Source organism: Sarcophilus harrisii, chromosome 3 (assembly GCF_902635505.1).
Source record: "Sarcophilus harrisii chromosome 3, mSarHar1.11, whole genome shotgun sequence".
Lineage (NCBI taxonomy): Eukaryota > Metazoa > Chordata > Mammalia > Dasyuromorphia > Dasyuridae > Sarcophilus > Sarcophilus harrisii.
In genome coordinates, this window is record NC_045428.1 from 521,427,095 (window position 1) to 521,454,943 (window position 27,849).

Genomic DNA, 27,849 nt, shown 5'->3' on the forward strand with positions numbered 1-27,849 from the left:
ACACGGAGAATTGTAAATAGCAATATTGTGATGACATTACTAAGAGGAAAATGTTCACTAACTTCATAAAATATTCCTGATAGTAAGAACTGTGAAATTAAGTAATAAAGTAAGAAACTGAATTCCCATCATTTGGAAGTAGTAGAACAAGATGTGCCATTAATTTTTGTAAAGGATTTATTATCTTTTTCTTGTGACTTAGATAATAAACCCTTAGACCTGGAAGTGACCTTAGAGATTATCTTTTTAATAGTCTTTAAACTTCTGCCAAGAGACAAAAGAATAGTTATCTCAAAATGATTTGGACTTTTCTGAAAATCATTTTAAGTTGCTTCTGAGATATTTGGGATTTAACCTTGCTATGATTTCAAATTTGCTCTCTACTTCTAAAAATACATATATTTTATATAAATAGAGAACTATCTAATATAACAAAGGTAATTAGAGTTGGCCTCCAGTGAAGAGAGACCACAAACTCTGGAAAGGTGCCTACAAGTTAGAAAGACATGGAGTGTGAGTTGTGTGAAACACTGTGTTTATGCCCGTTTCCTTTGTGCTTCCTGCCTTATATTTAAAGAGATGTATCACCATAAGGCTGGCTAGTTGTTGAGGAATTTTTTCAATTACATCTCTTGAAGATCATTTGCAAAAGTCTCATACGATATTTTGCCTTCATCCTCATTTAAAAACATTTATTTTTATAAATGGGAGTATATATTACTGTAGATAGTCTCATATTATTTCTGGTCTTTGAATGTGGATATTCCTTATAGATGAATATTGTTCATCTAGAGTACAGAGTATAAAACAAGGAAATGAGCTATTGATACAATTATGAAGGAAAGTGGCAAGGGGGAAATTGGGAGTGGGGTACTATTGTATAGTGTCTAGCCATTACAAACAGGGCTGCCACAAACATTTGGGCACATACAGGTCTCTTTCCCTTCTTTAGTATCTCTTTGGAATATAAGCCCAGTAATAACACTGCTGAATCAAAGGGTATGCACAGTTTGATAACTTTTTGGGCATAATTCCAGATTGCTCTCCAGAATGGCTGGATGTATTCACAATTCCACCAACTATGTATCAGTGTCCCAGTTTTCCCACATCCCCTCCAACATTCAGCATTATCTTTTCTTGTCATCTTAACCAATCTGACATATGTGTAGTGGTATCTCAGAATTATCTTAATTTGCATTTCTCTGATCAATAATATGAGTATTATATGAGTATGAAATATATATATATACATATATATATATATATAAATACTCAATGAGTAGAAATAGTTTCAATTTTTTCATCCTAAAATTGTCTGCTCATATCCTTTTACCATTTATCACACCTAATTAAAATTTAACATTTATTAAGCATTTACTATGTGCCAGGCTTTGTGCTAAGCACTAGAGATTTTTTAAAAAGAGAGGTGAAAAGCAGCCCCTGCTCTCAAGGAACACACAAATTAATGGGAGAAACGATAATTAACAGAGGAAAAACACTAGAATTAAAAGGAGTTGGGAAAGACTTCTCATAAAATAGAATTTTAATTAAAACTTAAAGAAATCAAGGGAGATCAATAGGCAAAGATGAGGAACAATGAGGGCAGTCAGAGAAAAGGCTGGGTTAAGAGATGGAATATCTTATTTGTGGAACGGCCAAGAAATCAGTGTCATTGGATCAGTGTGTTAGTTGTAGAGGATGACAACAGTAATAGTAAAGCTGAATCCCTGATATTATCTATAATAATTATTTTTAGTTGCCTCTGGTAGATGCTTAGTGTTTTATTTTAAAATATAGTAGATAATGCCCTTTTTTTGCTATATTAACTGCATTCTTCTAGATTTATACGAAAGCTAGCACATTTTGTATGAAAGCTAGCACATTTTGATAATAATCTTTATTGAATCATAAAGTCAAAAGGTCAAAAGCAATAGAAAAAGAAACAGACCTATGTTTCTTTTGGTTAAAAAACAATAATGAATCTTACATAATATCACACTTAATCCTATTTTTCACTTCTGGGAATAGTCTAAATTTGTCAGCATGCAACCTTAGTGCAATTGATCTTCCACACAACCCCTGCCAGAAGTCACATCCATTCAAATTCTGTGCACTCATTTAAAACATACTTAGAAGGAGGATGTGACAGAGAGTGATTGGGAGTTAGAAAACTTAGGTACAAGTCTCAGTGCTATCACTAACTTACCTGATCCTAGTCACTAAGCCTTCTGTTCCTCGGCTGTAAAACCTTCTTCACAAGGTTGAATGGGAGGAAAGTCTTTGTAAACATTATAGTTAATATAAACCTGAGCTATATTTTAAAAGCACACGTAATAAAAATATTCCTATTTCAGTGGGAGTTCTCTTGATTCCATTGGACTTGAATGTTTAGGGAGTCTATCTATATATAGTTGTTTCATGATTGTATGGCACTATATACCTAGAGCAAGAAGTCACTTGGCCTTCCTACTCTTCCAGCTTCTTCATCTGTCAAAGGAGTATATGGTTTCTGAGATTATTTTGATTTCTAAATCTATAATTCTAGGTCTAGCTGAAAGAACTTTTTCAAGATTATTTATTCCGTCGATGTTTTCCAGTCATGTGAAAGCTATTATTGATTTTAACTTAACAAGAAGGGGATGTTTAAGTGGATTTCAAGTGGATGTTCCTTATTAGTATTTGTTGTCCCTTGTGCATCCAATATATATTTAAAAGAGTGTTATTGATGTATATGTGCAAGACAACAGTTTGACGTCCACCTTTTGTATATTCTGTTTTCTTTTTGAACTTTAAAACAGATTCTTTCCTTATAATTTTGAGATATTTTACCTAGTGGATGATGAAAATACATGTTTCCTGATTTTATTTTAAATAAAGTAATTAGTACCTTCCCCTATTTTTTTTAATTGATCATCAACTCAAGGAATAGACTTTCTAGCTTCCATGTAGAAATTATACTGAAGTATTTCAAAGAGTACCACGTTTCAGTCAGTGAGTCTTCTGGTATTTACTGTTTACCATGTATCTGACATTATATTAAACAGTAAGAATACAAAGAAAACTAAAAAAAAAAAAAAAAAAAATCTACCTTTGTTCTCAGGGAAATAGTTATGCATACCCACGATTGGAAGGGAAGTTCATCTTTTCAAAACATTTTTGTTAATAGAGCTCTCTGTGGTGCTTTCTTAAAAACTTATTTTTTTTAAATTTTTTCTTTGCTGAGGCAATTGGGGTTAAGTGACTTGCCCAGGGTCACACAGCTAGGAAGTATTAAGTTTCTGAGATCAAATTCGAATTCAGGTCCTCCTGACTGGTGCTGTATCCACTGTGTCACCTAGCTGCCCCCAAAGGTTTTTATTTTATTTTGTTTTAAAGGGACCTTAAAGTGAGAAAAGCTAGAGCATTTTGTTTAAAAGAAATCCATATACAAAATCATAAAGTTGAAAGCAATAAATTTTTTAAAAGCTGGAGTGTATTTTTAGGGGGGAAATGAATTTTACATTTTTTTTTTTTAATTAAGGAGACCTTAAAATAAGTACTTTGACTTTATAGTGAAATCCCTTTTTTCCCCTTTAAATAAAGAGTACATTGTAAGTTGCCAGACATGCATATCCGATCTTGACAGCAACTTTTACATCTAGAGATTGAGACAAGCAACAAGGCTCCTGATATTACTGTTTTATCCTTTTGTCCCCTTCTTTCTTTTCCAGTGTAGACAAATTTACCCTTCTCCTTTCAAGTCAAGTGTTATCTATCATATATTCTCTAAAAGTGTCCCTTCTAATGAAATAATATTTTATATTTTTGATATAGGTGAAGAAAACTGGTCTGGTAGTGGTGAAAAACATGAAAATTGTTGGTCTCCATTGTTCTAGTGAAGATTTACATGCTGGTCAGATTGCTCTTATTAGACATGGCTCAAAGATGAAAAACTGTGATCTTTATTTTTCCAGAAAACCATGTTCAGCTTGTTTGAAAATGATTGTAAATGGTAAGTGTAGAAATGCATATGGGAAATATGGGTATCAATGTAAATTAAATAAAGTTTAGCTGAAAACAGTTTATAGAATTTGTTACAAGGAGATAGCATGTTAAAATCTGCATTCTAGTCCCAGGTATACATGACTAGTAATCTTAACTTGGTTAGACCACTTTAACTCTGTGCCTCAGTCTCCTCATTATTATATTAAAGGAATTGTACTGTCTAGTTCTAATCTCTAAGAAATTGGATTCTATTCTACTAATGTAGAATATTCACTAAAAAGAGTTTTTTCAATAAATATTTATTGGACGCCTTTCAAATATGCAGATTTTTGGGACTTACAGAATTGTTCTTGTTGTCAAGAAGTCCTTAACAGGAAGATAAAACACACATGAAAGGTAAAATTAAAACTCCAGACAGCATTTTAAAAAATCAACTGAATAATGGAGTAAACAAATTTAAGGAAGTTCATTATAAGTTGATGTGGTGGGATTTTAAGGGAGTGGATCTTGAGGGATAGATATGGGTTAAGACAGAATAGCATGAGGGAAGTCATAGAGATAGATAGTGTTTGAGGGTCAATGATAGACCTAGAGTATTTGTGTTGTTTAATATTAAGAATTAGATTATTATTATTTTTTAATTAAAGCTTTTGATTTTCAAAACATGCATGGATAATTTTTCTTTTATTTATTTTTTATTGACAAAGCATATGCATGGGTAATTTTTCAACATTGACCCTTGAAATGACTTCTGTTCCAACTTTTCCCTTCCTTCCCTCCACCCCTCCCCTAGATGGCAGGCAGTCTCATACATGTTAAAACATGTTAAAGTATATTTTAAATACAATATATTGTGTACATATTTATACAATTCTCTTGTTGCGCAAGAAAAATTGGATTTAGAAAGGTAAAAATAACCTGGGAAGAAAAACAAAAATGCAAGCAGTCCATACTTTGCTGGGTGTAGCTGGTTCTGTTCAATGGATAATTTTTCAACATTGACCCTTGCAAAATCTTGTGTTTCAAATTTTTCCTTCCCTCCATTCCCCCCTTCACTAGATGGCAGGTAATCTAATATACGTTAAACATGTTAAAAATATATGTTAAATCCAATATATGTATACATATTTATACCATTATATTAAGAATTAGATTAACAAGGATAAATTGTTGAGGGCTTTGAATGCTAGTCACATTTGAATTTTTATCCTCCATCTTAAAAGTCCCCAGTCCTTTTTGTGCAGAATAGCTATTTTTACTTTAAACAGAAGCTCTAAGATTAATGGCCAGGTCCTATGGGAAGGAGGTTGGGAGTGCAGAAGAACCAATGATCGGGGCATTTCCAAGGTGGAGGAGTATGTGGTAAAAAGCCATTGACAGGGGCTTCCTCTTTGAGACTTTGAAATGTATTTCTACTAGGGAGGAAGCTATGATAATCCTTTCCTGCTGAAAATGCTGTCAGAGAAGGTAGACAAAGTACCGAGCTGTGCTAGGGCAGCTTGACCAGAACAATGCAATTTTGAGAGTGCTGACAATACTTTGAGCTGGTAAAAACAAGTTTAGTATCTGGTTAAGAAGAATAATGAAGTAATCCAAACTACCAGATGGTGTAGCCTTGGCACTCTCCACTCCTTACGTCCTGGATTAGCTCCTCTTTGGCCTGTGGCCTGACTGTGCTCTTCTGCTTCCATCCCCCACAGAGCCATGTTCCCTGGGAATCTTCTCTCACAGGGTCTTGTATCCTATTTTGGCATCTTAGGACATCTTTATGCTCTTTGTTATGAGTTCCAGCTCTGACAAGGTGACAGCTAATGCCTCTCCATCTACATGGTTAATTTCTGTAATGGATTTATTACTTGTGGTCCACCTCTTGGAGGGGAGAGGAATTCGTACTGGTGGTAATTGGAGCCATTAAAAGTTTTTGAGCAGGGATAAGGCATGATGAGAGCAATGTTTTTAAGAAAGATTGATTTGATGGAATGGTTAGGAGATAAGGTAAGGCTAGGGGCTGATGGAGATAAGTGCCTGGAATAGCATGATAATGTAATAGAAAGTAAGATATGGATATAGAGATTTTACAAAGGAACACTTTAGGACACTGAAATAATAGATTAGGAATGGAGGGCAAAATTAAAGGATGAATTAACTCCTTCTTAGAGAAGCAGTAGGTTATAGATGAAGAGTGCTAGAGAGTGCTAGATATGCTTTCAGCCATAGTTGCTATTGTCATTTAATTTTGCCCTACTGTTTTTTCCTCATTACATGGCTATGAATTTCTGTAATTGGTTAATTTCAAATGCCAGCATATTTGCTACTCAAAAGTTAGAAGTACTTGTAGTGTTTCTTAGAGATATGAACAGGGGAGTTTGATACCATTGGTACCTAGAAAGAGTTTCTTTTTCTGTATCTAGTGCCTTCTCTCTTCGTTCCTTTACATCTTAATTTCTTCTGGTTTTCTTTCACCTTGTTTTGTTTTTCATCTCAAAGTTACATGTGACCATTCCATTCTTGAGCTCCATAAATATTTATATGTAGTCCCAACTATGTTACATAAACTGATGAACAGTTTGTTTCTAACAGGAGAACATAGTGACAGCAAATCTTAGACTTAAGAATTAGGGTTATTTTATTAGAAATTAGGAATTTAAAATGGTTTTAAGTGGAGAGGAAAATAAAGGTAGGCTCCATTTTCCTTCAATTAAGAAGTATTTGAATTTGGTGAGATAATGAAATGGAAGAAGCTGGAAGGGGTTCCTCAGTAAAACTTTTAAAGAATGATGTTGGGGGGGGAAATCTATATATAATTTGGCTCATTACATAATATATATAATCATGTTTACTCTATCTGTTGGCAAGATATGATTTGATCCTCTCAGATGGTCAAGTCCTTTAATAATGAATTGGATTTCTACTGGTTTTATTATGCTTCCCTGTTTTTAACTATTGGTAAGATAATGAAGTAAAAGCAGTACATGGCACTGATACGAGCCTTTTATATAAGGATTTTTCCTTCTTTATCTTGAACAAACAAAAGACATATGCATATCGATTTTCATCAACCATAGTACTAATTTAAAGGCTTTGCCAGCAAAGCTGATTTGAGAATACATTGTGAGCACTTTCTCCAATCCAGAAGGAAGGAGGTTGTTACTATAAAAGACAAAGAAATGACTCCCCTTATTTGGCTTTGTAGAAGCCATCCTAATTCCTTTGCACTCCCAAGAAGTCAAGAATAAGAAAAAGCCTTCACAGCTAGAACATTGCCACTTAGCAAAGATTTTGATTCTTGTAGCCTTTAACCTCCATAAGGTCAGGCACTATCATCTCTTTCAACACTGTATCTATGACCTAATTCTCCTAAACTTTGTCTTCCCCATCCGCCTATCCTCCTATTGAATTTTCTGCACACAGTGTTTAATAAATGTTTGAATGAATGAACTACTTTGTTGGAGGAAAATACCTTGGAGATTATTGATCCCACCCATATTTACTTAGCAATAGGATTCTTTCCCCATCCAAGATTAGAAGACATTATTGGTCATGAGAATTTAAATGAGATAATAAGGGTTTTATTAAATATCTTGTAAACTATGACAGAAACTCAAGTTTAGATAAAGCTACAATTCATGGACTTCAAAGCACTCTCTCATCCCATCAATAGTCCTGGGATCATGCTTTGATAACCAATACTTCTAGTAGCATAGAGGCAGATCTCTGGTGGACCTCCCTTGTCTCCAAGTATCTCAATTTTTCTGCCTGATGGGGGGTTTAACACATAAATCCCAGGCATCAGGATCTTTCAGATGATATTCTGATATGTTCAAGAAGTTTTAGATCTTTTACATCTTGTGTTCCAGCTGGAGTGAACCGAATCTCCTACTGGCCTGCCGATCCAGAAATAAGCTTGCTTACTGAAGCTTCCAATCCACTGAGTACTGGAGATGCAAAACTAGATGCCAAAGCAGTGGAAAGATTGAAGTCAAACAGTCGGGCCCATGTGTGTGTCTTGCTTCAACCTTTGGTGTGTTATATGGTGCAGTTTGTAGAGGAAACCTCCTACAAATGTGATTTTATTCAAAGAATTGCAAAAACACAGCCTGGCTTTAACTCTGACTTTTATTTTGAATGTAAACAAGAAAGAATAAAGGAATATGAAATGTTATTTCTGGTTTCAAATGAAGAAATGCATAAGCAAATATTGATGACTATAGGCTTGGAGAACCTGTGTGAAAATCCATATTTTAGCAATCTAAGGCAAAACATGAAAGACCTTATTCTACTTTTGGCCACAGTAGCTTCCAGTGTGCCCAACTTTAAACACTTCGGATTTTATTGTAGCAATCCAGAGCAGATTAATGAAATTCACAATCAAAGCTTACCACAAGAAATTGCAAGGCACTGCATGGTACAGGCCAGGTTATTGGCCTACCGGACCGGTGAGTTGCTCTTAGTTTGTAAATTGGGGCTTGCTGGTAGTATATTTGTAACAGAAACATCACTGCAGTTCAGCTAATTAATGTTAGCATTCCATTTGCTTTTAAATACTCATAATATGCCACTTGATGAGTGGGACAGTTGGCTAGGCAATAGTAGTATTAGAATTAGTATTATGATTCCCTGTGATTCATCTGCCTTATGTGTAGTGAAGTTATAATTACTTAGTATGATGATCAAGGGGATTCTTTCTTTTGCCTGCCTTTGACCCTTCTCACTGCTTATTAGCTCCCCTGCCAGAGGGCAGGCAGAAGAGAGAAGGTACGATTCAATAATCAGTTTTGGTGCTTTAGCAGCTATGGAAAAAAGTTCCATTAGGGGAGGATCATGGATCTAGAGCTGGAAGGGACCTTGAATATCTAGTCCAACCCCTGTCATTTATAGGTGAGAAAACTGAGAATCGGGTAGGATAAGAGCTTGTATTAAATTTATTTAAGCATCCATTGCTGTTACTTTCCCTCTCTACCCTTGCCCTTTGATCATTGAAAGGTGACTATGATCTAGATAGATTTCCCTTTATCTAATTAGTTGGCTATCATTCTAATTAGTAGATACAAAAATAATTTCATGACAAGTTCATTTTGAATTGATTGCAAATGATTCAGATAATATAATTTATCCCAATTTTGACTAGAGAAAGTGGAAACAGAATGTGTTTTATTTTCTTTGGGTTTTTTTGCCTCATGTTATTCAGGCAGAAATTATCTCATTTTTAAAGCAAATGTGATCTGTTGTTTTTTTTTTTATTAGAAATTATTGGTTTGATAAGCTGTTAGTTTATTTGTACCATAAATTAAGATTAAGTCCAAGGTGCTTTTTTGTGTACTGTTTTTAATGTCAGAAACCTGTAAGATGAATTGTTTGAAACCACAACCAGAGACTATAAAAATGTTCCTGCAAATATTCTGTGATCTTAAGAGAAACAGTCTGAATAAAAAGGGGTTGGACTGCAATCTTTAAGGTTATTTCTAGCCTCTGTGAGTCTGTGTTTGAGAATTTTATTGGGACAAACCTTAGAATTTTCAATTGTTATAAATTTGGAATTAGCTGTTGTCCATTGAGAAAAGAGTTTCAATAAAATTTTAGAATTAGTTGAAAGTATATTTACACATTTTTTTCCATAGCTTTGAGGCTTCCAAAACAGAACCAAAACTTTATTTAAATGAGAATTTTTTTCTGCATTTACTTTGCAGAGAAGGTACAGATAGGCATTAATAGTTTCTTTACTTTGGGAATTCCCTATGTTGATGAAATCACAGGTCTAGACCCTATACCTATTAAAAACTGTAAGATTTTTGTAATTCATTCTCTTCTTAACCAGAACTGACAAACATTTTTCTTATTCTTTCTGACAGTCATCAGATTAAAATTTAAGGGGTTGATCCCCAAATGAAAAATCCATAATGACAGTGTTTGCTTAAGCCCAGTTGACCATGTGTCCATATGATCGTGTTTGGGAAATCTTGGTTATAAATAACTCAATATTTTGTGCCTGTGATAAAGCTGAAATTATAAAAGATACTAAGCTGGAAGTCTAGAGCCGAGTTCTAGTCAGTTTTTCCATACCCATTTTGTTGGTCTGTAACAGGTAGGTGGCACCGTAGTGCACCGAGCTCTGGACCTGGAAAGTTTCCCATCTAGTCCCAAACACAGACCAGCTGTCGGATGGTGGGCATGTCCCACAGCCGGCCTCCCTATGCAGTGGAGTAATACCACCTGCAATACAAGGTCCTCTGGAGGCTAAAATAAGATAGTTTTGTGAGATATTTTACAAACCAAAGAGCTCCACACAAGTGCTAGCTAGCCAGTGTAGAGAGATGATGAAATATGCATCTACTCACAAGGAATTTCAGAGCAAAAGTAAAATGCAAGTTGACAGTTGCTTTGAAAAGAAAAGACACAAATGTCAGATGACAGTCCTGCTATCCTAAATTTCCTTAATCTAAGCAGAAAATTTTATTTTGACAAAAGTATTGGGGAGATTTTTTTCCACACTATGCATTGATAATTGGCTTTGTGTGCTATGGGATGGATATATAAATTATCTCAACCCTTGGAGTAATTTTTTTTCTTTTAGATCTAGAAAGAATTAATTCTTTTAACAACTATTCCCATGGTTAAATATCAATGACATGAGGATTTTTTTGTGTTTATACTGAAGAAATAGATCTTTCATCATATTGTTTATTTAATGCACCTGGGAGTCAGGAATCCTGCATTCTACTGAAAAAGGCCTCAGGTTGGGTTGCATAGCTGTGGAAATTTTCGAATGGCCCTATGTTTTTCAAGCTTTTAGTTTCATTAATACTCTTATACTAATGTCTGACATAAATATAAAGTGTTTTTTGTTTTGTTTTGTTTTTAATAACATAATTAACCTTGCCATGGAGGCATAAAACTTATTTTTTTCTGAATTATTTTTTTTTTATTTCAGATTTTCATTTATTGTGCACAGTACAATATTTATTTATTTTACACAGTACAATTTTTCTCAGAACAGATTTCAACTTTATTATATTTTATGTTTATGACTTCTGTCACTTGCTTCAGAAATGAACATGGGGTCACAGGTTGAATTTTTTGTTCCTTCTTGAGGTAAACTGAGAAAGGCAGGGAAGGAGCAAAATGTGTTTTTAAATAAAATCTTTTTTACAAACCTCATAGCAACTGTTTTTAACTTTTTAAATGTATTTATTTCTCTAATGCTTGTACTTTTCCCACAAGACTATTCTGCAATTTGTATGTCTTTTCAGTGACTAGAATGATATGGAGATCTGAATATTTCTGAGTAATATAAATCTTAAACCCATTATTTTAGAAATTTTTGTGTTATTTAATCCTTCACCTCTCACTTTGTGGGGAAAGATTTCCATTATGACATTCTAGTTTAGAGGAAGATTTGAAAAGTTTGACTTAGCCCTGATTGTGCTATGAAATGGTCTGCCAGCTGTCCCTATGAGCTGATCTCATTCATCTAAATAGTTCATAGCAATAACACAGTTATGGATTATTGTTCGGTCATTTTAGTGGTCTGACCTTTCATGATCCCATTTGAGATGTTCCTGACAGAGATATCGGAGTGCTTTGTCATTCCCTTCTCCAGCTCATTTTACAGATGAGGAAACTGAGGCAAACAGGATTAAGTAACTTGCTTGGGATCACACAGCTAGGATGTATCTGAAGCCAGATTTGAATTCAGGTCTTCTTGACTACAGGCTTGGTGCACTTTCCACTGCTCCACCTCGCTGCCTTTAAGATTTCCTCACAACAATCCTGTGAGTGAATGGGCCCTCATTTTAAAGCTGAGCAAATTAAGGCTCCAGGTTGACTATGCGGCAGAGTGGGACTGAAAGTAGACTCATTCCCCAGATCTAGTTTCCTTCCCATTCTCTGGCTGAGCTGCAGATTCACCCTGGCAGCAACAGGGCATGAGTCCCAAAATTGGCATCTATGGTCAGCTCAGCCTTCCTAGCCAAGCTCTGGTATGAAGTACCTGACTTTCTATACTGGAAGCCTTCCAATACCTTTCTGGGAACAATAAAGAGACCTGTTGTCATCAAAGCAACAGTGGAGCATTTTTGTTGTTTTGTTTTTAATTCAATGGTATTTTACTTTTCTAATTACATGTAAAGATAGTTTTCAGCATTCATTTTTATAAGATTTCGAGTTAGGTTGTTTTTTTTGTTTTTTTTCTCACACCCTCCCTTATTTCTCCCCTCTCCAAAACAGTAGGCAATCTGATATAAGTAATACATGTACAATCATTTTAAAACTACTTGGTGGAACATTTTTGGAAACGTTCTGGACTTAGAAGACCTTTTGCTCAATACTGTCTTTGGATTTGCCTTTTAATAATATTTTAGTTCAATTAAAAATATTTCTGCCTTGTTCCTCCATTGAAATAAAAAAAAAAAAAGCTTTGTAAAAAGTCTATAAATCTGATGTTTCTTGGCTATGTGAGGATGGGAAAGTAATTTAATATTTCTCAGTATTTTCTGATCTGTAAAGTAGGAATAACTCTTGTCCTGCTTACTTAAAGCACTATGTAAGTATGAGCTGTATTAAGATTTTTAAAGTTTTTCTTATAAGAAAGCACTTTTTCCTCCAAACACTTGGTGGCTTAAATTTCTTAAATTTTAAGTTTGTTTGTTTGTTTGTTTGTTTGGTTAATTCAGAGGATCACAAAACAGGAGTTGGAGCTGTGATTTGGGCAGAAGGGAAATCTGTAAGTATGAAAGAACTCTTAGCAATTCTATTTCTACTTACTCTTCTGAATTTTTATTGAGCTTGAACTGAGTTGAAATTTTGGTAGTTTACAATTTTTAGGATAGGATAAGTAAGTAGGACTGAACATTTATATCCCTGAACAAATTTGTCTCAATCTCACATCAGTATTGTCTCATATAATGCTGAACTGCACTAGGATTACTGGTTTAGCAGCAGCCTGGGCCTTGCTATATATTATAGTTGATATAATTAAGAGTCAAAGCCCTATTTCACATTCTATCTTTGTCATCTAGTGTAGCATCCTCCACAAAAGGAAAGGAACCTAATAAATGTTTATTGAATTTAATTGAGTTTTCAGTTCTATGAGATAGGTTTGTTTGCTTCTGGTCTTTGTCATCTTAGCAAGGAAATCATTGACCGACCTTTTAGAGTAATATCTTAGCATCATTGGGGATGGCTATCATGAACTAATACTTAGGTTTTTAAGTCCTAAAAACTTTTATTTTGACCGTTGTTCCTAGAAATATCTTTTCTAAAGCAGATTATACTCAATGTATTTATTTGCTCTTGTAGAAGTGCAAGATTAAAAAAAAATTTTTTTAACATATGAAGTGGATTGTGTATTTTTTTCTTATATGGCATATTTTGACTCACTCTTGATGATATATCATTATTCTGGGCATCAGATAGTATATTGTGCTGTGATGATTGTCATATGATGATTCCTTAAGGAACTTTTGACATGTGGAGGACTTAATTTCCCTACACCAGTGGTCTTAGGCTGTTTTGCTTTTTGAGAAAACTTATTGCTTTTTTTCTTTCCCTTTGTTAACTAGCACTCCCTTCCAGACTCTTTTGAGCTAAGAAAGGAGATAATCACCCGAAAGAGAATTGGGCCTAGATTAGGAGGGCAGTAATTATCACAACACTATCTGATACCCATAATGATGATGATGTATCATCAAAAAAGAATCAAAATATGCCATTTAAGAAATGGATACACAATCCACTTCATATGTTTTTAAAAATATTTAATTTTGTACTTCAGTAATATCAAATACATTCTGAGTATGATCTGCTTTAGAAAAGCTATTTCTAGGAACAACAGCCAAAATAAAAGTCTTTGGGACTTAAAAAGCTCAGGATTTGTTCATGATAATCATCCCCCATATACACACAGTATATCAGGGCTTGAGGTGTGGACTTCTGGGCTGGGCCTTGGTCCCATTTATCTTGGTGTTTCAGAAGACCTTTTTTGCCTTTCTGGGCTGTAAAACGTGTTCTGTAGAATTGAAATTTCCAGGTAAGTAATCATTACATAAATGAAGTGTTAGTAATGTATGTCAGATGCCCTTGTTGGTCAATTCTCATTTGTATTCAACTCTCATTAACTCACTATTTCATTCTCCCTAATGATTATTCCTGACTTTTTCTATATGTTTTGAAGTCTGTCACTCTCCTTGTTACATGTAGAGTAGATTACTTAGACTCCAATTACTGATCCACCCGACGTTGAATATTTTACTTTGTGCCAGGTAGAAGACAAGGCATTGGGGATACTAAAACCTGTCACCTCAAGAACTTGCCTTTTACCAGGGTTGTGACGTACATATAAGTGTTTACAGTGCATGATAATTTGAAGAGGAGAAAACAAGCGAGGGGTTCAGAAGCTTTCACAAAGAAAGTGTCGTACACATTGAGTGAAACTCTTTCTAAGAGGTAGGGAGGAGGAGGAAAGGAAGTGCCATGGAGGAATGAGGAGCCCAGGCAAGGGCATGGAAGTGAGAGGGACAACACTAAGATTTAGGCCCCAACTCCCTCATTTCCAAAAATGGAGGACTGCCGCCTGTTCCAGAGATACAAATGCAACATTTCTGCTAAACTGGCCGCCTCAGTGTTTTCCAAGCAGATCATGCCGTCTCTGGCCTCCGTACTTCTGCAAAGACTGTACCTCTTGTCTAGAGCCTGTCCCCTCTGTGTCTTTGACCCTTAAGAGTCGTGGATTTCTTGTGATTAGCTGTCTCTGCTTTATCAAATTCTCTTTCATTTTTGTATCACGTCACATCCTTTTGCACGTTTTCACATCCTTTTGCACGTTTCTCAATGGCACAATTTTCTTCATTTTGGTCGTGGGTGTCCCCAACAGATCAGGTCCTGTACCATACTGCACTGACTTTTAAGTGCTTCCTGAAGTAAGTTGGCGTCGCTCTTTCTTCTGTCTGCTGCCACACGCCTTGCCCACTCTCTGCTCCTGCCCCTTCCCTCTAACTCTGCACCCTGGGGGCACCTCGCTTTTCTTCGGCCAGTCTGTTCCCGCTCCAGTTCACCTCTCATACTTGTAGCAGAAACTCCTCTCTTCAGAATCCTTTAGTGGCTCCTGTTGTCTCTTGGGGAAAGACTCCTTCCCCTGCCATTCAAGGCCTCATGGAATGGGAGGTCTTAGCCCCTGACCGGAACCTGTTCTTCGTTGCTCCAGGACTTGGCTCCTGCTCTTGCTCGGGTCTGGGGGGGTCGTCTCCCCTTTTACCAATGACATTTTTAAAGCTTGACCCAAAGATTACTGATACTAGGAATATATATATACAACTATTAATTTCCTCTTTTTGATCTCTAGTAGCTTATTTTGTGCTTCTCTAATGCAGCGAGAATCTAGAGGCAGGTGATGGGAGGTCCGGGCCCAAGGTCATGTCTGAAGCTAGTGAGCTGGGCAAGGACCCTAGCCTCTGTTTGCCTAGCTCAGGTGTAAGATGGGGATGATAATGGCACCTCGCTCCCAGGTGGCTGTGGGGGTCCAGGGGTTTTCTTGGCAGAGATCCTGGGGCACCTTACTGTTCCCTCCTCCCACTGGCTTGCCTAGGGCCTCTCAGCTGGGAGGTATCTGAGGCCTGATGGCCCAGTACTCCATCCACTGCACCATCTGCCTGCCCATCTTATCTGAAGTAGGAGTCTGGCACGGAGCCTTCCTCTCAAATGGGCCTTTAGTAGATGACTACTGAACGAATGGCAGTTGGTGGAATTTTTACATAATGAGTCTTTTGATAGGGTACCATTGATGTCTCTACGTTTTAGTTTGTGAAGATAGTAGCTTATTTCTAAACCTAATTATAAGCTAGTAATAAGTACCAACTTTAACAACTAATAGATGATTTCAGATTGTGACTCCTAGAACACCAAATGGATGGAAAAGAAAGTCTTTTCAAATATAGTTGGTGCTCTGTAAATAACACCCATCCATGTGGCCCATTTTCTTCATTAATAAAGGCCAACGTCTCCAAATTAAAGTGGTGCTTACTGTTAGAAATTGTATTTTGCGACCATTCCTCTTTCCACATCTCATGGCAGGACCTTTTGTTCAAGTGACTTGTTAACTTCTTAACACACTGATAGCACAAAATATCTCTTGCAGCACATTATTCAATAGACATTTATCAAGTTACTTCTTTTTATCCCAAACATTACTGCATAACAGGGATAACCAAAAAGCATAATGGTTTATGATTTTCAGAAGTTTATAAATCTATTTAGATAAACAATGCTAAAAATAAATCTTATTATACATCTTAATGTGTATTAAATACACATCATACACACAAAAATACATCTCAGACAATTAGGGAATAGTCCCAGAGATAACATAATGAAGATAAAATTCACAAACCATATAAGATTATTTGGTCGTGATATTTTTCCCCTTGGAACATAACTTTGACCAGACTACATTAAAAATATGCATACCTATACTGGTACAAAGCAGCATGATGACTTTGGGGAGTGTGATATATATGCATGATGAATTATTTTTAAAACATCTTGATGAGTTTAAAATTAAACATATTGGTTGTTTGCAGAAAACCTGTGATGGAACAGGGGCTATGTATTTCATTGGATGTGGTTATAATGCCTTTCCTGTTGGATCTGAATATGCTGACTTCCCACACATGGATGACAAACAGAAAGATCGAGAGATAAGAAAGTTCAGATACATTATCCATGCTGAACAGAATGCCTTGACATTTAGGTATGGGAATGTTTTTGCATGTGGGTATATTTCTTAATAAGAGTGGGAGTTTGGTGCAGAGGGTGGCTTGCTTTCAGACGTTTTTGAATAGCTTTTATTTTTCAAATACTGGACAATCATTTCAGAAAAATTAAGATTGTTTTTGCTAAACTTGGCTGTTCATGAATGGCATGCATCTTGGGCCCCTTGGCTAAGACATTTCTAGAACTTGTCTGACTTTTTTCCCCTGGCATTGCTAAATATGATGAAGCTGAACCATATCTCTCCATTTCCCTGTCTCCCATCTCTCCTTTCCTCCCTCACCCAAATTAATACTTGTTCCTTCTCTTTCCCTCTACCCTGGAATTACTTAAAGTTTTGCTTTTTGGTCTTGCTCTCTATATACTGCCTATAAATATTAGGTCTCCTTTGCTTCCTATATCTTTAGAACGTCATTAAAAAAATCATATAGCTTTTATTTAGTACTTCAAGGATCCTTCCTCTTCATTGTGGGTACTTTCCACCAATGCAGATCACAAACCCTACAGCTTAGTATTTGGTCTCCACCAGTGGCTTTGGCTAAGGGTTTCACTGCCTGTTGATTCTGTTTTTCCAGATGTGTTAAGGCTGGTCCTCAGGCAGCCCAGAATACATTGCTTTAGAGATTTGACCTGCTTATCTTGTATTTTACTGTCTTGTTCAAAAAGCCATGTATATGTCCTTGCTCGATGGTGAACTCAAGGGCAGGGACTGTCATTTGTTTTTCTTTGTATTTCCAGTGCCTTAACATAGTGCTTGGCACATAGTAGGTGTTTAATAATTGCTTATTTACTGACGGACTGACAAACATACTGCACTCTGGTATGATGATATTAACACCATTAACTGGTGTAATACTTGATAAGATTCTTTTCAACCATTTCATCATTGGTAGCTTAAAACAAAGGATTTGGAAATAAAATCCTCATCATCTTCATTGAAACTTGTGAGTGAAAAAAAGAGTGTAAATGGCTTCCTTTTAGTGTTCTTAAAGGAGTTCTTCCTAACCTAGAGTTTGCTTGTGAAAATTTGCAAGAACTTAGCCCATGAAATCTGTTCTTTTCTTACACTTCATTACTGTGACATTTGCTGTATTTGTGGGGGAGTTGTTTTGTCATATTTAGTTTTTGTAAAGTAAATTGTTAGGACAAGGGCAATATGGTAGAATAAGATTACAATAAATACAGCTCAAAACATAAATATAAAGAGCATGATAAAAGATGCTTAGCTTTTTAAGAGGGTAAGAGTCCTTTCTCTTAGGTTATAAACTTTGTGAACTCCATGAAGACATAAATGAAATTTATCTAATATAAAACTCGGCATAGTGCTCTTTACACATAATATAGATTCTAAATAAATGTTGGAATTGGATTGAACTCCCAAAGCTATATTATATAAAAAGTAATTCCATTGTGCTTATAATTCACTATTTTCATTTTTTTTACATCTGCCATTTTTTATTTCGTGTAATTAGTCTTTGTACCAAATCTTGCAATATTTTAAAATCTTAACTAATTTTTGTGAATGCTTAAGTCAAATGTACTTTTTCACCAGCAGTAAGCTTAATCACTATTTTAAAATTGTTATGGTATAGTTTTAAGCAAATTTGTTTCTGTCTATTCTCAGATTATTTAAAGTTTTCTTAAAAAGAGTAGTTTAACATCTTCCTAAGTTTTTCTCATTACTTCCAGGTGTCAAGAAATAAAACCAGAAGAAAGAAGTATGATTTTTGTGACTAAGTGCCCATGTGATGAGTGTGTGCCTTTAATTAAAGGTGCAGGCATCAAACAAATCTATGCAGGAGATGTAGATGTTGGAAAGAAGAAGGCAGACATCTCTTACATGAGGTTTGAGGAACTTGAGGGTGTTAGCAAATTTACGGTAAGTAAATGAAAGCATTTTTCAACAGCTTCCTTCCCTTTGTGGGGTTAGGAGATCCCCTGCAGGTTCAGAGCACGGCTTGCCACTTGTTTGAGCCTTTATGAAAACTGTGGTGATTGCTTCAGTTCATGCAGACACTCAGATTATGAACACTGAGCTTTCAGACATCTGTACGGACAGAACTTCACCCCTCCCCCCAAAACGTGGTGCCCTTGCCATGTGGTCTCAATTGGACCTTTGGTCTGAAGAGGGAAAGCATGGTTAGAAATGCTGCGCTCCCTTTATTAGTGCTCAGGATGATTCTCTACTTCAGGCAAATTTCTTTCTCATGTATGCACAGACTTGTTTTTAATCCTTTATTCTTTCATCCTAACCTAATCACTTCAGGAACATCTCTTATTTCTTTCTCAAATCCCTGAAAAAAGTGCCTAAACAATGCTTGTTCCTGTAGCGATAATGATCATAAATATGCAGGTCACGTCACTAGAATCAGAGCTTGGGAGTCCTCGGCCCAGCCAGATTCACATTGTGCCCCCTCCTCTAGACAGACTCTGGCCCCAGCTTCTTCTTCTTTTTTTTTTTTTTCTTAATTATTATAACTTTTTATTGACAGAACCCATGCCAGGGTAATTTTTTACAACATTATCTCTTGCACTCACTTCTGTTCCAATTTTCCCCCTCTCTCCCTCCACCCTCTTCCCAAGATGGCAAGCAGTCCTATACATGTTAAATAGATCTTGGATAAAGTATATGTGTGCAGAACCGAACAGTTCTCTTGTTGCACAGGAAGAATTGGATTCAGAAGGTAAAAATAATCCGGGAAGAAAAACAAAAAGGCAACCAGTTTACATTCATTTTCTAGTGTTCTTTCTTTGGGTGTAGCTGCTTCTGTCCATCCTTGATCAATTGAAACTGAGTTAGATCTTCTCTTTGTCGAAGAAATCCACTTCCATCAGAATATATCCTCCTACTGTATCATTGTTGAGGTATATAACGATCTCCTGGTTCTGCTCATTTCACTTAGCATCATCAGTTCATGTCTCTCCAAACCTCTCTGTATTCATCCTGCTGGTCATTTCTTACAGAACAATAATATTCCATAACATTCATATACCACAATTTACCCAACCATTCTCCAATTGATGGGTATCCATTCATTTTCCAGCTTCTGGCCACTACAAACAGGGCTGCCACAAACATTTTGGCACATACAGGTCCCTTTCCCTTTTTTAGTATCTCTTTGGGGTATAAGCCCAGTAATAGCACTGCTGGGTCAAAGGGTATGCACAGTTTGATAACTTTTTGAGCACAGTTCCAAATTGCTCTCCAGAATGGTTGGATGTGTTCACAATTCCACCAACAATGCATCAGTGTCCCTGTTTTCCCACATCCCCTCCAACATTCCGCATTATCTTTCCCTGTCATTCTATCCAATCTGACAGGTGTGTAGTGGTATCTCAGAGTTGTCTTAATTTGCATTTCTCTGATTAATGATTTGGAGCATCTTTTCATATGGCTAGAAATAGTTTCAATTTCTTCGTCTGAGAATTGTCTGTTCATATCCTTTGTCTGGCCCCAGCTTCTGGGCCTTTCAGGGGTTGGGCCAGATGCCCAACCCCCTGGGTCAGCCCAGTGGCCTTTGTCTGAGTCATGCCCCAGGTCCGTGGGCATGAGCGTGGCAGCCGCTGCTGGTGTGCAGAGTCTGTGGCCAGCTCCCTGGGCGAGGGTGTTCTGTGTGATGTCATTACATCGCCAGCTGGGCAGAGTGCAGCTCCCCCGTGGCCACAGTTGGCCATCTCCTCACACTCTCTTGCTGTGCCATCTTGTGCCTTTGGATGGTTTGTGTCGGACCATCAGCATTGTGGGTCTGTGGATGTGCGTGTCTGGCTTGCCCTCTTGTCTTCCCATCTGCTTTTCCAAGGCCTCGGGGAGACCTTTCTGGCCAGGGCTGAGGAGCCCCCCATCCTGCAGTAGTCATGCTAGGGTTTCTTGTTGGAATTCAAATCAGCATAAACTTATCACAAAGATGCATGGGGGTTGAATGCTTTTACACATGAAAATGAATTGGTTTTTCTTTTGATTTTTTTCACCATATCATTGGGAGGTAATTGGTTCTGCTTTGGAATATTGCCCAACAGGAGTGACAAGTGCTTTCTTAAATACTGGCTTTATATAGTAAACTGCTGGTCATTTCCCAGCCTACTTTTAAGTGACCCCCATAGAACCACATTTTCATCCACCTAATGGCATGGATACCCCCATTAAAAACTGAAACCCTCAGTGCCAAAAGGCTCAGGGAGCTGGGCCTGGAATGAGCAAAAACTGAAGTTAAATCCAGCCTTAGACAGTCACTAGTTGTGTGACTTTCTCTGGACAAGTCACTTTGCCTCTCTCTGCCTCAGTTTTCCCATCTCTAAAACCTCTCAGGGTTGTTGTGAGGATCAAAGAGAGAATAATTATAAAAAAGCTCCTAGTGTACAATAGGCACTTCTAACAATGTTCTCTTTCCTTCTCAGCAGAGCCCTGGAAGTAAGGTGGATTCTGAAATTAAATTAGACAAAGTGTCTGTCTGCTTTTTAAATTAATATAAAATGAGAAATTAGTGAAGGAAAATCCCCCAGTAAATGTTTTCCGAAGGTGCCAGCTCATGGCTGCAATCTCTCACTGTGTCCTTAGGGACTTCTCTGCCCAGGCTTTACCATATTCATGTGGGAGGGAGGCCTTAGCATGTGGCCCCAGGCCCCGGGCACAGATTGTAAATGGCCTTGGCCTGGGAGTCCTGTTCCCCCTGCCCTTCAGCCCAGGAGGAGTGCTCCCCTGTGCCCTTCGCTGAAATCTGTCTTGCCTTGTGCCCCAGGGCCCAGGATGCCAGCCAGCTAAAGTTCCTGCCTCTGTGCTCAGGGAGACTGGCTCCCACTTGGGACTTTGTCTGGCTCTGTGACTTTCAGGAGGGGATTTTCAAGCCAGGCCCGAGGATGGACAGCCCCTGTGCCCACAAATTACTCAAAGCCTTTTTCCCTCTGGGCATGTCCTTTCATTTCTCTAGGTCTGCTTCCTTACCTGCATAATGAGCAGATTTATTAGATGAACCTCAGGAACCCTTCTTGTTGTTTTGAAAGGACAATAACACAGCATTCTGTAATGCAGATATGTAATGAAAGTGCTTTGGGGGGGAGGGGGCACTGGTCTCCCTTTTCTTGTCTTTTCATTGTTTTAAAAGCATGGAATTTTGTAGTGCTTTTGTATTTTTTTTAAAATAAATGAAATGCTTGGGCCTTTTACAGTGGCAACTGAATCCAACAGAAACCCATTTTCTGGGACTAGATGACTCTGAAACCGTAGAGAGTAAGTATTGCGTTGTATTGGCAAGTGACTTGTTATTAAATACAATGATGTATAGATTCAGGAACCAAATTTATCTTAAGGATATCAAGGAATATTTTCCCTTTACTAAGTGGATATTTGCCATATAAGCAATTGATTTAATGTGTGCAATTATGTGACCCAAATTTATAAATCAAATCCATGCTTGTAGGTCAAATCAATTAAAACACAAATATAGAAGTATCCAACAAGAAAATCAGCTTTTTAAGCTAATATAGAAGATAAGAAAGTTACTTCATAAAACCAAATATATGCATTGTTAAACAGTGAATTTCATTATCCAGAATGATGGGGGGAGGGATAGAAAGATTCTGATTAACTGAGAGTTATTCTGTGTCTCATACCTAGGTTTCCAATTTTCAAAGAATTCAAATACGATTCAGTACAACTAACACTAGCTATACTGAACTTAATTTAATCTTGGATTCAAAAGGTACGTCAGGGCTTAAGAAGACATCCTAATGTAGTGGGAAATGAATTTTTTAAAAAGAGTTTAAAAACCTGAGTTCACATCCCAGTTCTGATGCCTGTGTAACTTCAGTCAATTCATCCAAACTTATTGTACTTATTTAACTTGAGGGAGTTGGACTAATTCATCTCCACAGTCCCTTTCCAACTCATAATTGAGAGCCTCTATTATTGTATAATTCTACAAATATTTGAGTTATGTAAGCCTTTATGGTTGGTCAAATTCTAAATCAAGGATTCTTAACCCATGGGGTCAATGGATAAGATTTCAGAATGTCTCTATACTTGGATGGGAAAAATTATGTCTTTACTTTCACTAAACTCTTAATTGAAAATAAGCATTTCCTTCAATTAGGAATTCAAACCTATCATTCTGAGAGAGGCTCTATTGGATTCCCCAGACTGTCAAAAAGGTTGAGAACCCTTGATGTAATTAAACACAAGTTTATGTTGCAACAAAGTGATATTTATTCAATAATTAGTAACACTATAAATCAAATTCATCCTGCCATTAATAATATATTTGAGAGGAATTAAGTAAAATCTGCTTTATATTATGAGTAAACAATTAAAAATTTAATTCTAGCCTTTTAGCATTTATAAAGTTTTAGGCAAATATATGTTTTAATTAAAATAGAAACTATAAATCAGAAAGTTTCAGGTTTAATTTAGGTTCCTTGAGATGAATGGCATTTTGCACTGATTAATGCATGATCTATCGGCCTTAGATTAAGTCTGAATGTTAATCCAGATCTAGGAAGCTCAGCATGGGTTTGTTTAACAAGTTTCATCCTGTCACCATACAAACTGATTACTAGAATTTCTACTTTAAACAAAAATTTTTCTTAAATTATATTTTCATTCAAAATTGGTCTTCCAGTGTTACTATTTTAATCCAGTTACTATGTTTAAAGAAGCTTTCTTCCTGTGCTTCAGATGGTGTCTTGAGACCAGATTCTAAGTTAATGGATGAAGAACGTCACCAAAACAAAAAGTTATGTCTTGGAAACCACTAAAAGAAAAGAACATCCTGCCTGAATCAGAAAGGAGGCCAAGAGGATTTTTATTGTACTTTTAAAAGTTATCCTTGTAGCCTCTGCAAATAAGGATGGAGTTTAGGGAATAATTGACAAGTATTTTTAAGGAAGTTAATTTATTACTGGGATGTGAATAATGTTAATGAGAATATTTTCATTTTAGATTTCCTTGTGTGTTTTCTAGAGTACAGTAGTTTTTTTGGGTTTGATTTTTTTATTACACTAAATGAGGTATCAATGAATAAGACTGTTAGATGGCTGATTTCTGTTGATATGGAGTTTAGATCAGCTAGTTATCCCGGGCCAGATCCTAGAAGTGAGTTAGCTATCCATTTAAAGTTTAATGTATTCATTCAGACCATGAGATTGTTGTGTAGTTAACTGCCATAAAGAAATAACTGGCAACCTCATGACCTGTGAGAGTCAGAGCACTACCTAAAAGCCAGATTATGCCCAGGCTTTATTAATTAATAGCATCTACTCCATTTTAATTGATTCTTAGAAAGTAAGGTAATTTCTGATAGACCATGATCTCCATTTTGAAAGTTAGTTTCTAAAATGGTCATTAATTATCCCAAATCCTTTGATAAAATACAAGTCAGATTGACTCAAATGAAATATCACTGAATTATGGTGGCAGCAGGAAGAGAATATTATTCCATGACAACATTCTTGTTCATTGACATTATCTCTTAAAAGGACACTCAATCAAAAATATTCCTCAAATTTGAGGATAATTTTAACAATAAAATATTTTAGTGTGGTAAATTCTAATGAGCACTTTAGAATTACTTATTCTGTTCTCTCTTGTTCCTTATAAGTGATGTTGAGAATCTTATGGCTTTAGAGTGAAAAAAGAAGACTGGGGAAAAAAACAAACAAACATTTGTTGATATTGAGATTTCTAGAACAGCCCGAGAAGTGAACACTACTTGGATTTTGAGTTCCATTTTTAACTTTTTTTTTTTCCTCATTTTTAATTTACTTAAGGACTCCTGGAACATTCCCTTTGAGATAGAAAATTGAGCTTTAGTTTTGGCTGAAATATGAATAATAGTGGGAGAATCTGGGTCCCTTTTTTGTATTTTTCTAGGAGTGAGGAGGGAGCATCCACTGCCTTACAATTCTGAACGACTGCTTGCCATCTTGTGCTATCCAAGTTACTCATCTTGCTTCCATTTCTGCTTTCTTTTCATAGTAGCATGTGACTTTTCAAGGCTTGCCCTTCTACCTGCCCAATTTTCAGCTCACCTCTGCTATTTGATTGGGGATAATATATTCAGTTAAATACAGGGATGGGGAAGAAAGAGGATATAGAGGAGGAAACAGCACACACAGATGAAATATTACACCGGTTATCCAGACAGCCTTTCAAAAGGGAAACAAAAACTAAGCTCTCTTCTGAGCAAGATATATATTCGACACAAAAGTAATATAAACTTGCTTAATCTATATTTTTCATTTGCATCTTTGTCTGACTGGACTTGAGTTATTTTATAGTTATTGCCTTTTCCGGCAGAATATTTATCATCAGTATTTATAGGGTGAATACGTATTTGTATGCCAGCTTTGCTTGACTCCGAAAGGGCCGCGTGGTTCAGATGCAAAATCTTAAGATAAACTGCTAAAAGTTCTCAGTGAGATTTCCTTAGGACATAAATTAGAAAGGGCTGATAGACAGCCATAGCACACAAGTCCCTGCTGGTGCTTGCTATCACCATTATTACGTTTAGCTTGCATTTTAAGGAGGTAGTTACATGTAGATGATAGCTTAAAACATTTATATTTTACTTTCCCTATCTGGTAGTTTTTCAGGTTCAATAGTACTTTGTTGCAGGTTGTTTTATTCAGGAAAAAAAAAAGCTGTTGGAAATAAATTATTTGGTAAATTAATTACATTGAAGCTTTAAGCAAACTTATAAAAATGAATGAGACTGACCTAAGCTAAATTCTAATTCGTAATTGAAATTAAAACTGCAGCTTTGTGTACTAGCAGCAGTGGAAATTTATTTATCCAGTAGTCTTGGATGATAGGTTTTTTCCTCTGCAACAGAGTAGGAAATGAAAATTTCTACTTTATTTTATTAAATCTCTTGTCATTAATGATTGAAATGAGTTCACATGATTCTTGAGGGATTTCTTCCTGCTTGTTCTTCTCCATCTCAGCCCAATGCCAAAGATCCAGGTTCCATGGATTTTTTTTTTTTTTTTTTTTTACCATATTGAATTGGATTATGTACATAATTTCATTGTAGCATTTCTGGAGCTTTTGCCTTGGTCTGGAGACTTTCTTTCTCATATCTTTTTTTAAACTGGAGAATGCAGGATATTTTATTAGCTTTTTGTTTCATACTGAGAAATAGAATGTTAGTAGATAGAATTTAGTCTGTGGTTGGCCGCTACATAAGTGCCCCAGAGCAGCTTGATGCAGCGGAGAGAGACCTAGTTCTGGGGTCATAGGACCTGAATTCAAGTCCTGCCTCTGACGCTACCTTTATGACTTTGGACAAAGCACTTAAACTCTCTGGCAAAAATGTGCCTGAAGTTCTAGGTCTGGGTCTTAGACGAGCCTTTTGTCTGGGACCCTAAGACATAGTCTGTGGTTCTTTGTGCGAGTTGAAGCTTAGGGAAGTCTCTGCCGCTGCTGTGAGTCAAGTGGCGCCTTGGCTTACGCCGTTCGCCAGGAGGGTGACTTTCAGGGGTCCTCGTTCAGAAGCCCGATGGCCACCCCTTTCCAGGAGACATTGCTCGCCACCTCTGGGATGGCTTGTACAGCGACAGCATGAAAGTTCCAAGAGCTCCATTCCCAGGACCGGCCGTGGACAGATTGGAGCTGTTACTTCTTTCCAGGCTAATCCTAGGTATCAGGATGGAAATGGCCCCGTCAGACCACAGTTCTCTGGCTTGACTAGAATATATCACTCTAATTCACTTGTCAAGCTTAACTTGGATAAAAACATATATATGAAAAAGACCTCAGGAATACAATGAGGCACAGGATCAAAGCGTGTTTGAGCACCCAAAGAAAGTTGGTTCAGGAGTTAAACTCGTCCAAAGTATGTTGGCCTTATTCACATTTGTCGCCAGCATCCCATTCGTTACCCTAAATAGTCTTTAAAAAACAATTTTTAAAAATTTTTTTTATTTTTCAAAATATGTGCAAAGATAATTTTCAACATTCACCCTTGCAAAACATTGTGTTCCAAAGTTTTCTTCCTCCCTTCTCTCCACCCCCTCACCAAGGCAGCAAGTAATCCATGTTAAACATATACAATTCTTCTAAATATTAATTTTTTAAAAAGAGAGAAGTGATTGACACTGGCCAATTTTAAAATGCCAAAGGAATTTATAAGTGAATTCCTTTATCACATCCAGCTAATTTGGAAGTGCTGAGTCCATAAATTTATTTACACAATGACTTTTTCCATTTTGCATCACGAGTTCTAAGCTAAAAACCGCTCACAATTCCATCTGGACATGATATCAGAAGTTCAGTCCCTCCTGCCCTAGGATAGCTGTACTTGATTTGCATCAGTTTTCAGTTTGGATTATAAAAGCCAGATTATCAGCTTGGACTAGCGGACCGAAGGCATAGGCGGCCATACCTTGATCTGGCTGGTCTTGGAGACAGCACAAGAATTGATCTCCAGAGTGTTGTCCTCAAAGGTGATGGGCCTAAAAAAAAAAATCAGGCAACAGGCAAATGCACATTTTAGTCAACATGGAAATTTATCCCACAGTCGTAGTCATGATTCTTTAGGCACTTTTAATACGTCCAACTACAGGAAGTGCTGCTAAAGAATTTTCAGGCAATGAATTTTTAAAAACTGGCTTTTAGGCTAGCAATGTCTATAGAGTCACTATATTTTATACTTATTAGTGTAGCCCTTGTTGTGGTCACATTTTTAACCTCAGGAGATCTGTAGACATGCTGGTAAGTGCAATAATCTGCTTTTCCTCTTAGAGCAAACTTTTTTAGTACTAAGATGACTAACCAACCTTCCCTACTTTCTCCTAAATAGCTCATGAGCCCTATGGGCAGACACCCTATCTAAGCCATTATACATATAGTGGCTAGTTCTATTCAAGCATTTAATAAAAGTGCTTAATATATGAAAATGAGTGTTATTACACTTTTGGTACCAGACAAACTTCAGTTTTCCAGAAGCACAGAAAGATTATGTCATTTAAAATGATCACTGTTCAAGCAGTTTACTTGGAGTAAGCCTCGGATTTGCTTATGTACATACACATGGATCTCTAGCAGATATTTGTTTAAAGTCATTATGTAAATTTGCACTATGTAAATTATTGATGTAATGTTGAAGTTCTTTGGGA

General features: G+C 36.6%; 1 protein-coding gene across 3 annotated transcripts in view; it reads left to right on the top strand.

Moving 5' to 3' along the window:
- Nucleotides 1–25,357, top strand: part of CDADC1 (cytidine and dCMP deaminase domain containing 1) — a 39,159-nt gene extending 13,802 nt beyond the window's left edge. For 2 of the 3 annotated variants that reach the window (XM_003764572.4, XM_023499645.2), the window contains exons 4-10: nt 3,814–3,991; nt 7,842–8,420; nt 12,654–12,703; nt 16,554–16,723; nt 18,433–18,622; nt 21,907–21,967; nt 23,411–25,357. In XM_003764572.4, the coding sequence (XP_003764620.2) occupies nt 3,814–3,991; nt 7,842–8,420; nt 12,654–12,703; nt 16,554–16,723; nt 18,433–18,622; nt 21,907–21,967; nt 23,411–23,490 (1,308 nt within the window). In that variant the 3' untranslated portion in view covers nt 23,491–25,357. Of the gene's footprint in view, nt 1–3,813; nt 3,992–7,841; nt 8,421–12,653; nt 12,704–16,553; nt 16,724–18,432; nt 18,623–21,906; nt 21,968–22,354; nt 22,440–23,410 lie in introns of all 3 variants that reach the window. The other variant, XM_012545274.3, reaches the window with a different exon arrangement.
- Nucleotides 25,358–27,849: the final 2,492 nt, after the last annotated feature.